The following is a 13,415-nucleotide window of genomic DNA, read 5'->3' as shown; positions in this document are numbered from 1 at the left end:
AAAATATGCTTGCACCCAGTCGGCTTGGGTGGGCCGATTTCACTTGGTTCACAAACTACACAACACATATCCAAAGCCACTCCAACATTACAATCACACTTACAAGCACATCCTACCCAATATACAATCTAAACCAGACAGTCTAAGCGACTTTGTAGAGATACAGGCTGTATCATCCCCACTTCGGTCGCAATAGGCCGGTTCTGCAATGGACACTGAAACGGATGACGATGATGATGATGATAATTATATATATATATATATATATATATATATATATATATATATATATATATATATATATATATATATATATATATATATATATATATATATATATATATACGTATATGTGTGTGTATGTAAGTACACACACACACACACACTCTGTTAAAGTGTTGAGTGTTAAGTGTTTAAACGTTAAGTATTGTGTTAATTGGTGTGTTAAAGTGTTAAGTGTTTAAGTGTTTCATCGTTAAGTATTGCAACATAGCGCTGTCCACACAACATAACTTAGAGAACGTAAACAATGCATATAATGACTGACTTTACTGTTTACCTGACCAGGCTTTCCATACATGCACTGTATAAACGTACTACATTCATACATACACACATACATACACACATATTTCTACATACATACAGTACATACATACATACATACATATGTAGACTGTAGCACCAGTTGAGCAGGGCGGTACTCCCAAGATGGATGGAAAGCTGATGACAGGGAGAGCTGGAGCTGCTGTTTCATCAGCCCTCGGGACTAGTTCCTGACCATCCCCCTTTGCTGAACTTTATTAAGTGTTTCAGTAACACAGAGAGTAGGCCAGTATGCTCTCCAATACAAGTTCCTCTGTCAACACCAAACTACATACACATTGCATACGTCACTTCCTGTTCAAAGTTTTACATTTAAAAAAATGGCATTTAATAAATAAGCCTTGGAGTCCCCTGGGATGTGAGGGGGGGGGGCGGGGACCGTCAAAGCCCCCACCACCCGCCCCTCTCCGGTAACGACCCAGTGAGATGCTTGGAACCACTGTTTGACTCACTTCTTAAATTCTGCAACATTTGCAGACTTTCCTCAACTTTTCTCTCTATTGAGCATCACCTCTCCTCCTCTAAACCACACCTTCTCCTCCTAACTGAGAATCAGGCGACTGATAGCAAGCCCTTCTCAGCATCCTCCTACTTTCCCTATACTCATTTCCATGCCAAAGGTGGCTGTTGTGTATGTGTATGCAACAACATATCTTGCTCTCGTGTTCCTGAACTTAAATCTTCTGAATTCTCTATTCTCTGGCTTCTGCTGTCCGGTCATTCTCTGACTAAATATATCTGTGTTGTTTGCTTATCCCCTAATGCTACTGACTATGAAAAATTCTTTTACTATCTTACTTCCAAGATGGAAAACCTCCTATCCATTTCTCCTTTCTCTGAAATCTCCATTCTAGCATATTTCAATGTTGACCACCACCATTTGCGTTTCTCTCCTTTCACTGATCCACCTGGTGACCAAGCTTACATTTTTTATATCCTTAATGACCTAGAGCAGCTTGTACAGCACCCTATCCGTATCCCTGACCGCCTTGGACAGAGTTCCAACATACCTGACCGCTGCTTTCGAATTAATCCTTTTGCTTGCCCTCTTAAACTTTTCTCTCCTATGGGCTCCTGCAATCACAACTTTATCACCTTAACCCATCCTATCGCTCCAGTAATGCCTGTGAACAATCCAAAGAAGCGGTGGTTGTGGCACTTAGGAGTTGCTGATTGGGAGGCCCTCAGGCAGTACTTCGTTGATTTTCCCTGGGATGATTATTGCTTCCATGGCCGAGAGCCACGTGAGTGTGCCTTGCGAATTATAGAGGTCATTCTCTCAGGCATGGAAGCATGTATTCCCTTTCCATATCCTTTGACTAATGCAAAACAAAAAAAATGGTGTAATCACGTTTGCTCTAATGCTGTCCACAACAAGAAGGCCTACAAAAGGTACTGGAACCAACCCACCTCTGAATCTCATCTCTTTTATGTTTCTGCCTGGAATCGTGCTAAGTCTGTTCTTCGCTCTGCTAAAAGTAATTTCATGCGTACAAATGCTCTGAACTCTCAAACTCGAATTCTTTCCCCTTCTTCTGGCACTTCGCCAAAAAACTTTCTAACAACTTTACCTCATCATCTTTCCCTCTTCTTTTCCATACTGGTAGCTATATAGCTATTTCTTCTATTGATAAAGCAAAACTCTTTGCTCAGACTTTTTTTTCTGATTCCACCTTAAATGATTCCGATGCTGTTCCTCCATCACTTTACCCTCTGACTTCTTTATGACTGACATTAAAACATCCTCAAATGATGTATTTTCTGTCATCACTGGCCTTAATAGCTTACTAACAAGGTATATGGGACTGATGGGTCCCTCCTGTTGTCCTGAAGAACTGTGTTTCTATGCTTACACCCTGCCTAGGTAAATTCTTGTGCCTTTGTTGCCTTGTACCTTTCATTCTTGCTGGGAGTTTGCTCTCATTCATCCTGTCCCAAAGAAGGGTGATCATTCCCAGCCCTCTAACTATCGCCAAATTGTTAACATCCTGTATTTCAAAAGTTTTCCAGCCTATTTTTAACAAAATAATTTTAAAGCATCTTTCCTATCACAACCTGCTTTCTGATCGTTAGTATGGGTTTCTCCAGGAACACTCCACTGGCTGTCTTCTCACCTACCTTTCAGGCTCCTGATCATCCTCCTTTCGGTACTTTGGCGAAAGCTTTGCTATTGTGGTTGACATCTTAAAGGCTTTTGATTGAACCTCTGATAAATCTGTAATTTCCAAACTGCCATCTTACGGTTTCTATCCTTCTAGCTTTGCCTTCATCTCTAGCTTCCTTTCCGGTTGTTTTATAGCTGTTGTTGTCGACGGCCAGCGATCTTCTAAAGCTATCAATAGTGGTGTTCCTCAGGACTCTGTCGTATCACCAACTCTCTTCGTTTTATTCATCAATGACCTTCTAAGCTGTACATCTAACCTTATCCACTCAAATGCTGATGACTCCACCCTTCACCTTTCCATTCGCTTCCTGCAGCATCCATCTCAGCAGTTACTTAAACAGACAAGAGGTTATGGCACTTCTAATGTCTGACTTGGCTCATATCTCCGACTAGGCTAAAATTAATCTTGTTTTTAATGCATAAAAAATTCAGTTCTTACATGAATCAACCCGACAAAATCTTCCACAGCAATATCCACTCATTTCTAACAGTATCCAGCTCAGTCCGGCATCACCTTTAACCCAACCCATCTCGGTGACGTGAATTAACGTCCGCACATGATGTGCACTCATGTCCCGGCGACGTGAATTAATGCAGCAACATTGCAAGGTCCCTAATTTGCACAATTTTCAATTTTCGCGAGTGATTTTTGGCACGTATACACGGGACACCTTCCTCTATTCCTCTACAAGATGCCAAGCAGGGACAATGCCTTACACTGCATAACCTCTCCCCCCCCCTGCATGCCATTGTCTCGGCAATTCACCTGTTACCAGTGACCTGGCCAATAAAGACATTCAGGGCCAGAGTGATTCCCCAATCGATGACAACATGGAGGATAAAGTTTACATAGCATTAGAGGAAGAGACAGTCAGAAATGATGATCAGGTAATGTGGGAAAAAAAGGTCATGAATGGTGATGAATTAGTGAGTGAAACAATGCTTATAATGCCTATATTACTGTTTGAAAACCAATATACTCATGTACTACATATAAATTCGTACCAAGTAAATAAGTAAATACTGTTTATGAGTGGATAAAATAGTTACCCTCCCATAGAACTCGTTTTCTTTGGTGCCAGCCTGTTAGAAAACCCAGTCAGGTAAGGAGGTACTCGTACCTAGATCGAGTATTTTAAACCTCAGGTGAGCGATTTCTCTATGAATTTTCGATGTTTCTCACCAATTGCGGACGTTTGAGCCAAAAAAAAAAAAAGGTCCAACAATGTCAGGACTGGGGCGTACCACTGCCCAGAAAACGTCGGGATGGGGCGGGTTAAACATACTTGAGGTTTCATTCTCACAGGATTTATCTTGGAAAGATCGTATTACTTCAAAGAGATTAGGTGTGCTAAGCCGACTCCATGCCTTCTTTATCCCTGAACAGTTATTGACCTTATGTGCAGGTTTTATTCGCCCCTGTGCAAAGTAAAACTCTCATGCATGGGAAGGTTTTCCACATACGGCTCTTCTCAACAAGATGGAATGAAAGGCTTTTCTTCTCATTAATTCTTCTCCTCTTACTGGCTCCCTTCAACCTCTGTCTCTTCACTGCATTGTTGCATCTTTGTCTCTTTTCTATCCCTGCTCCTTTGAACTCTCTGCTTGCATCCCTCCACAACGACGGTAGACGTATAGCATCCGTTTAGCAACAAACTCTCATTCCATTTCCTTCCAACTATTTAATGCAAGAGTTAACCAATACTCTCAAAACTTCATGCTTGCAACTGGTCTACTATTGAACTCTCTTCCTCTATACTTCCTATGATCTCCACTCTTTCAAACACAGTGTGCCCTGGCATCTCGAAATGTACGGATGTTGAATTTGGCTCTGTGTTATCTTGTTTTTGTTTTGTCTTGAAGGGAACAATTTGCGGTCTCCTGTCCTTTGGTTCCTTCTACCTTGTATAAAAAAAAATGTATTCATACATAAATACATACACATTCGTACATACATTTTAAATGATATCTACCACCCAGAGAAAATTAGGGTCTTTTCACAGCAAGGATCGTAATATGTAAGTAGATATTCGAAACTAATAAGACAGATAACTTACAGATGATGCGGAAGTAGAAAGCATAATGCAAACTGATGCGACAGCAAAACACTGCCAAGTAAATCTGAATATTCGTCTGCATAGCCAAGTGGGACATCCCATGAGCAGCCTACCCCCCCCCGCATTCCGTTAATCATTCGTCAAACTTTAGTGAATAAATTTCATTGCATTTCTGATGTTTTGCTTGGTAATCTTTTACAAACTATCGCAGTAAAGACATAATTTACCTTAATCTGCATGAACATGAGAAAAAAAAATCAAGGTAGCCTACTTGTAAAACTTTACATGCATGTGTTTTGATTTGTCCCGAGAATTCAAAAATTCACACGTATCTAGGTCATCTGATAAACTAGTAATGCTTCGTTTTAATCCAATCTATGCAGATAACTGTATATAATATTTTATTTGGACAATCTTATCATCATACGGTTCTTCAAACTCACATAAAAATAATTTCAAATGTGTCGTTAATAATGAATGCACTCGGACAACCAATCAGCTGCCAACTTCCAAAAGCTTAAGGCTTGTCTCCTCTCAGATCAGATTAAAATGGCTACATCACACCTATGGTGCTGTTGTTATTACCGTATACTACTACTACTACGGTACTACTACTAGTCTATCAATCTATCTATTGCCAGACGCCTCAATCCCGTTTGGGGTGGCCACAAACAAATCGCCTCCAAGTCGCCCTGTCCCCCGCCATTTCACTGCCCTGCTCCCAACTCACCCCCCCCCCTCTCTCATATACCTCTCCACCCCATCCCTCCATCCCATCCTTGGCCTCCCCCTCCCTGTTCCCCCCTCCACCTCACTCACATACACTCTCTTCGTCAGTCTTTCACCCTCCATCCTCTCCACATGGCCAAACCACCTCAGTGTGTTCCTCATAACGCTTCCTATCACATCCACATCAACACCACAACGCTCCTTTATATCCTCATTCGTCAGCCTGTCTCTCCACGTGCCTCCACAGGCTCCTCTTAAATAACTCATTTCCACTGCTCTCGCTCTTGACTTGTGTCCTTCCAACAATGTCCAAGCTTCACTTCCGTACATTAGAGTTGGTATCACAATACTGTCATGTAGTAACTTTTTCACTTCCATGCTCACTTCCCTGTTTCTTATCACTGCTTTCAAAGAACCAGCAACCTTTCTTCCCTGCTGTACCCTTTCAACCACTTCACCCCCCAAACCTCCATCCTAACTCATCCCACTACCCAAGTACTTAAACGTACTCACATTTTCCAATTCCTCACCATCCAACCTCGCTGTACATTCACTAACTTCACCTTTCTCAAAGACCATCACTTTACTCTTCCCTACATTCACCTTTAGGTTCCGTTTCTTACACACTCTCTCAAACTCATCCACCAAGCCTTGCAGCTCCCCTTCGTCTTCACTCAACAACACAGTATCATCTGCAAACAACAGTACAGGGAGTTTCCAAACACTATCATCTCTCACCAGGGCCACTCCAACATCCACTACCCTACCTTGTACCTCTTTTATTACCCCATCCATGTACAATTGAACAACCATGGAAACATGACACACCCCTGTTTCAAATCAACTTTCAAAGAGAAAAATTCACTTAGTTCACCATCCACACGCACTGCAGCCTTTGCACCATTGTACATACTCTTCACAGCATTCAAGAACTTCCCATCTACTCCATATATTCTTAACACTTTCCACAATCCTTGTCTATCCACCGTGTCATATGCTTTCTCCAAATCCATGAAAGCTGCATACAACTTCTTTCCCTTCTCTAGAAACTTTTCCACTAAAGATCTAAGAATGAATATCTGATTTACACAACCTCTTCCCTTCCTAAAGCCTCCCTGTTCTTCTCCAACTAATTTCTCTGTTCTTTCTCTAACTCTGTCTATAAGTATCCTACCATACACTTTTCCTATTATACTAAGAAGACAAATGCCCCTATGATTACCACACACTTCTTTTTCCCCTTTTCCTTTGTACAAGGGAATAATTATACCTGACTTCCAATCCTCTGGGACTCTACCTTCCTCCCAGGCCAATCTGCACATCTTCCACATCCATTCTACTACTATCTCTCCCCCATGCTTCAGCATTTCACCACACACTCCATCAATTCCTGGGGCTTTCCCCGATTTAACTTTCTTCATTGCTTCCACAACTTCTATCCTACCGATTTCTTCCTGTCTTCTCACCTCCCTCCTTCTCCCAGCCATTCCCCAGCCACTTATACTCGCATTACTTCCATCCTCTACGTTCAACAATTCCTTAAAGTGTTCTCTCCATCTGCTCACTTTTTCTCCCTTCTCCACTAGTAATCTACCATTTTTATCTTTCAATCCCCTGCTAACTTCACTTCCACCCTGTCTTACTCTTTTCACTTCTCTGCAGAACATTTTCTTACAGTCCCTCCACTTTACACTCAAATTCCTCCCAAATTCCTCATCCACTCTCTTCTTACTCTCTCTTACTAATCTTTTCATCTCTCTCTTTCTTTCCACATATAACTCTCTCTTCCGCCTCTCAACTTCTTCCACGCCCCTATTTCTCATCCATTCATTGTATGCTTTCTTCTTTTGTGCCACAGCCTGTTTCACCTCTTCAGTCCACCACGCTGTTCCTTGCACCCCCCTCCGTCTTCTCTTCCTTCCACACACCACATCACATGCTGCACATGTTTCTTCTGTAAATATCTTACACACACCTTCCACGTCTCCCATCTGCTCCAATTCATAATTGCCCAATCGTTCCTCCACTTCTCTCTTATACTCTGCCTTTTTCTCATCCTCTGGTAACCTTTCCACTCTCCTTGCAACTACTCCTTCCTCTCGTCTTTCCCTTCTTCTATTCCTCCATCTTACTTGCATTCTAATTCTGGCCACCACCAAGTAGTGGTCAGAAAGTCCACTCCCCCAACCTCTAAACACTCTTGCATCCTTTACACATCTTCGCATCCTTTCATCCACACACACATTAGTACTACTAGTACTAATGCTAAAAAAAATATAGTGAAAATAATGTACTACTAATACTACTGTTACTATTGCTATTACTACCACCATCACCACCACCACCACCACCACCACTACTACTACTACTGCTACTACTACTAAAAGGAACTGACACTAACCCAGTAATTTCACAACCAAAACCTACAAGCCTTCATCAATAGGATTAATTTTGCAATGAAGAATATTGCAACATGTGTTGCTGATTTTTGTTCAATAATTCTTCTTACTTGTGGAGAAAAAACGTCTATCTATCAATCTATCTCTCTATCCATTGTCAGACTCTTTAATCCCGTCAGGGGTGGCCACAAACAAATCATCTCCACATCACCCTGTCCTCTGCGATTCGATTGCTCTCCCTTCAACTCACACCCCTCTCTCATGTCTCTGTCCACTCCTTCCCTTCATCTCATCCGTGGTCTCCCCCTCCTCTCCCTTTTCCCCTTTATCTCCCACACATATGCTTTTCTAGTCAGTCCTATATTAAAAATAAACGATGATGTCACTTCCAGGACCTCTCCCCTTCCCCCGTGGATCCAGATTTGGGTAACAGTTTAAAATGGCTCTCGTGTGAAATTATTAGGCTGGGACAAAGTCTCTCTCTCTCTCTCTCTCTCTCTCTCTCTCTCTCTCTCTCTCTCTGACACACACACACACACACACACACACACACACACACACACACACACACACACACACACACACACACGCACAAAGACCTCACCTTGTATAGATCCCTGGTGAAGTTATTTTGACTCTGTGCTAGAGGGGTCAAAGCCTTTGCCTTGGATGCTGAACCGCTCATCTTCTCTCTCACTCCCTGAAAGTAAAAGAGTTCAGTTAAATCTTCTGGCGATTGCAAGGTTAAAGTGAGACTATAGTGTTTACAGTTTCCATTACAAGTTATGGGCTTGATTCACTGTAGTCTCTACGATTTTACGCAACGGAACTGTTTCACTACCGCAACTTGAATGGCAAGTCGTGATTGTATGAAATTCTTGGAGCCTTACTTATGAGGTAATGATGAGTCTCCTCGCCTATAATAGAATGTTAAGTTTTCACTTTGCAGAGCTGGGTCCATCCCACAACTTGAATGCCACGTTGTGGTTACATGAAATTCTATAGTATTGCTGTAATTATGAAGCTAATTGAGTTTCCTTGTTTGCTGAGACCAGGTTGCTTTTAACCTGACGGAATCTAGCCACTCCCACACCTAGAATGGTAAGTCGTGGTTTTATTACATTCTATGAGCCTTATTGGTGAGAAGGCAATGAGCCTCCTTGGGTGCTATTTAAATGAACCCTTCAGTCTGAAGACAGCTGGCCATTAACTCAGTTGAAGTACTGTAGACTTGGGATTTTTGGCAAGTTAGAAAATACACGGTATAATTTACTTTTCCATAGAACGGACAAAGAGTGCGTAGAATCTTCCCGCGTTTCTTGTTATTGAGATATGCATCAGGGACTTCTTCATTTATGAAGTTTCGGTGGATTCTTGCACTGCCACATCCAACAGTAGTTGGCAGTCATGTTGACACTCCATTTTCCTTGGTATTTTCTCATCATGTTTATATCGTGATGAACTCTTTCACACTGCTATTCACTCAAAGCTCCCAGATTTTCAGGGAAGTAATCCAAATAAGCATCCAGAAAATGTACTTTTTATTTTTTTTCAAAAGAGAATTCAGTGTGTGTGGATAGTGAACTAAGTTAATTTTTCTATTTGAAGGTTGGATTAAAACAGGGATGTGTCATGTCTCCATGGTTGTTCAATCTGTATATGGATAGGGTTATAAAAAAGATACAAGGTAGGGCAGTGGATGTTGGAGTGGCTCTAATGAGAGAGGGCAGTGAATGGAAACTTCCTTTACTGTTGTTTGCAGATGATACTGTGTTGTTAAGTGAAGACGAAGGGGAACTGCAAGGCTTGGAGGATGACTTTGGACAAGTGTGTAAGAAACGGAATCTAAAGGTGAATGTAAGGAAGAGTAAAGTTATTGTCCATGAAAGAAGTGATGTCAGTGAATGTACAGTGAGGGTGGATGAGGAGGAAATGGAAAATGTGAGTGTGTTTAAGTAAACTGGGCTCACAGTACATGAATTGCATAGTACACAGGTGACCAAATATAACAACCAAAAATCCTTGATTGCGGGAGTTTTGCCCACAATACGCGAGGCAGAGGCAAAAAATGCAATTATCCCTGAGTATGCAACCCCCACTCCAAAACAATGCATGCATCATGCCGTCATTCGTGATGTAGATGCACAGAAATTCCCAGGCATTCTACTGCGCAGTGTGGGGTATGAGGCAGGGGGTCCGCACCATTACAGCCAAGACTCGTGCACAGTGAGGATACACTCTCTCAGGTTAACCCATAAGCTTCGAAACACCCATACATGGACATTCCTGAGTGCGTGTGATACACCCAGATCTAGCCCAGACCTACTTCCCAAAGTGGGACAGATTGTAGGTCACAGCAACACCTGTCAACCCCTTCTCACCGGCTCCCAGGTCAGTCACCTGCCAGTCACGATGGAGGGTGGATGTAGCAAGCAGTCACAGGAGTATTCTACCTCCAACCATAATGTTCCAATACATGTTATGTTCTATGTTATGTTTTTATGGCTAGGAGAGTCTGAGTGTATAAATATTAAATAAAATAATAACTAAGTGATGGCCAAGATAGAGCTGCAAAGAAAGTGGTTGAGGAGGCGAAGGGGAAGACAGGAGGAAGCAGCTCCTGTGAGAAGAGTGGAGAAATTGCAAGATAGTGAGAAGAGGACAGAGTATAAGAGCATAGTGGAAGAAAGATTGGGAAGGTATGAGCTACAGCAGATGGAAGAGGTGGAAGACGTATGTAAGATATTCACGAGAGAGATAAGCGCAGCGTGTGAGGTGGTTTGTGGAGTGAGGAGGAGATGCAAGGGTGTGCAAGGGACAGCATGGTGGAATGATGAGGTGAAACGAGCTGTGGAACAAAAGAAGAAGGCATATGGTGAATGGTTGGCGAGTAGAGGTAGGGGAGAAGATGAGAGAGAGAAGAGAGAGGTATATGTGAGCAGGAGAACGGAGGTTAAGAGACTGGTGAAGGAGAGTAAGAAGAAAGTGGATGAAGAGTTTGGGAGGAATCTGAGTGTGAAATGGAGGGAGAGTAAGAAATTGTTTTGGAAGGAGGTAAAGAAAGTAAGGCAGTGTGAAAGGGGAAATAGTAGGGGAGTGAAAGATAGGAATAATAGATTGTTGGTGGAGAAGAGAGAGAAATTGAGGAGATGGAAGGAGCACTTTGAGGATTTGTTGAATGTAGAGAGTGAGAGCAGTGTGAGTATAAGTGGTTGGGGAATGGCTGGGAGAAGAAGAGATGAGAGGAAAGAGGAAGAGATCAGTAGGTCGGAAGTAGTGGAAGCGATGAAGAAGATTAAGCTGGGAAAGGCCCCAGGAATTGATGGACTGTGTGGTGAAATGCTTAGGTATGGGGGTGAGATTGTTGTGGAGTGGATATGGAAGTTGTGTAGATTGGCTTGGGAAGAGGGAAGGGTTCCAGAGGACTGGAAATCAGGTATAATTGTTCCTTATACAAAGGAAAAGGGGAGAGAGAAGTATGTGGTAACCATAGGGGTATTTGCCTTCTTAGTGTGACTGGTAAAATATATGGTAGAATACTCATTGATAGGGTTAGGCATATGACAGAGGAGCTAGTTGGAGAAGAACAAGGGGGATTTAGGAAGGGAAAAGGGTGTGTAGATCAGATATTTGTTCTAAGATGTTTAGTGGAGAAGTATCTAGAGAAGGGAAGGAAAGTGTACGCTGCCTTCATGGGTTTGGAGAAAGCTTATGACAGAATAGATAGGCAAGGTATGTGGAAGGTATTAAGAATATATGGAGTGGAGGGGAAATTGTTGAGTGCTGTGAAGAGTATGTACGAGGGAGCTAGGGCTACGGTGCGAGTGGATGGTGAGCTGAGTGAGTTCTTTGATCTCAATGTGGGACAGAAACAGGGGTGTGTAATGTCTCCATGGCTGTTTAATATATATATGGATGGGGTCGTAAAGGAGGTACAAGGTAGGGCAGTGGATGTGGGGGTGGCCCTAATGAATGAGGGTGAGATTTGGAAGCTTCCGGTGTTGCTGTTTGCTGATGATACAGTATTGTTGAGTGAAGATGAATGGGAGTTGCAAGGTTTGGTGAATGAATTTGGGACAGTGTGTAGGAGGAGGAAGCTGAAAGTTAATGTAAACAAAAAGTAAAGTTATGGTGTTTGAGAGGAATGAAGTCACAGAGTGTGCAGTGAGGTTGGATGGTGAGGATATGGAGAATGTGAGTGCATTCAAGTACTTGGGTAGTGTGATGAGTAAGGATGGAACTTTGGGGGATGAAGTACGTGAAAGGGTACAGCAGGGAAGGAAGGTTGTTGGCACACTGAAAGCAGTGATGAGAAATAGGGAGGTGAGTATGGAAGTTAAGAAGTCACTGCATGATGGTATTGTGATCCCTACCCTGACGTATGGAAGCGAGGCGTGGACCTTGCAAGAGGGGAACAAGTCAAGAGTGAGAGCAGTGGAAATGAGTTACTTGAAAGGTGCATATGGAGTGACATGGAGGGACAGGTTGACGAATGAAGAAGTGAAGGAACGTTGTGGGGTAGATGTGGATGTGGTTGAAAAGATTAGGAGAAATACACTGAGGTGGTTTGGACATGTGGAGAGGATGGAGATTGAAAGACTGACTAAGAGGGTGTATGTAGGTGAGGTGGAGGGAGGGAGAGGGAGGGGTAGACCGAGGATGAGGTGGAGGGATGGAGTTGAGAGGTATATGAGGGAGGGGGTGAGTTGGGGGGAGGGGAGTCAAATGGTGGGTGACAGAGTGACTTGGAGGCGTTTTGTCTGCGGCCACCCTTTGCGGGATTAGGGCGTCGGGCTATAGATAGATAGATAGATAACTAAGAAATTTTATATATATATATATATATATATATATATATATATATATATATATATATATATATATATATATATCCCATTGGATCCCAAGGGTGCTGGGCGAGGCATTGCACCGCGAGGGCACTAAGCGTACCGCCCTCCGCCTATCGGCTTACAGTCGTGAAGCTCATAGGTCCCTACCCGGGGGTTCCCTACTTTATAAAGACTTGAAAAATCCCAGTTCTGTCCAATACTCGGGACACTGGGCCCCAATGGGTTTTATATATATATATATATATATATATATATATATATATATATATATATATATATATATATATTGTTATGGAACAGAGAGAGATAATGAACACTTCAAGTGATAATACTAAAATTACTACTGTCCCGCAAAGTTCCAGGTTCAAAACAAAAGACTTAGGTAAAATTACAAGTTAAAGTTTAATGCTCCTAACAACTAAACATTCAGGACTCATAAGGATAATGTAATAGCAAAATAGGTTACATATATGGTTAACTGCAATAGCCTCTATTAACCCGCGGCGTCCTGTCGACGTTCTTTAAAGTCCACACGTTTTGTCACTGCCAATCCTGTCGACATACATAAACACGAAAAAATTGCAAGGTCCCTAATTTGCACAATTTTCAA

General features: G+C 42.3%; 1 protein-coding gene across 1 annotated transcript in view; it reads right to left on the bottom strand.

Moving 5' to 3' along the window:
* The window catches only part of LOC145396149 (iris-like), a 138,240-nt gene that overhangs the window by 43,236 nt on the left and 81,589 nt on the right, over nt 1-13,415 (bottom strand). The window contains exon 3 of the mRNA XM_080269592.1: nt 8,560-8,655. Coding sequence (XP_080125718.1) covers nt 8,560-8,655 — 96 coding nt within the window. The remainder of the gene's footprint in view (nt 1-8,559; nt 8,656-13,415) is intronic.

The sequence above is a fragment of the Coenobita brevimanus genome, chromosome 35, assembly GCF_032717465.1.
Source record: "Coenobita brevimanus isolate Jiangsu-jjx chromosome 35, ASM3271746v2, whole genome shotgun sequence".
Classification (NCBI taxonomy): domain Eukaryota; kingdom Metazoa; phylum Arthropoda; class Malacostraca; order Decapoda; family Coenobitidae; genus Coenobita; species Coenobita brevimanus.
The sequence above is the reverse complement of the archived record's forward strand: the minus strand, read 5'-3'. Positions and strand labels throughout refer to the sequence as shown.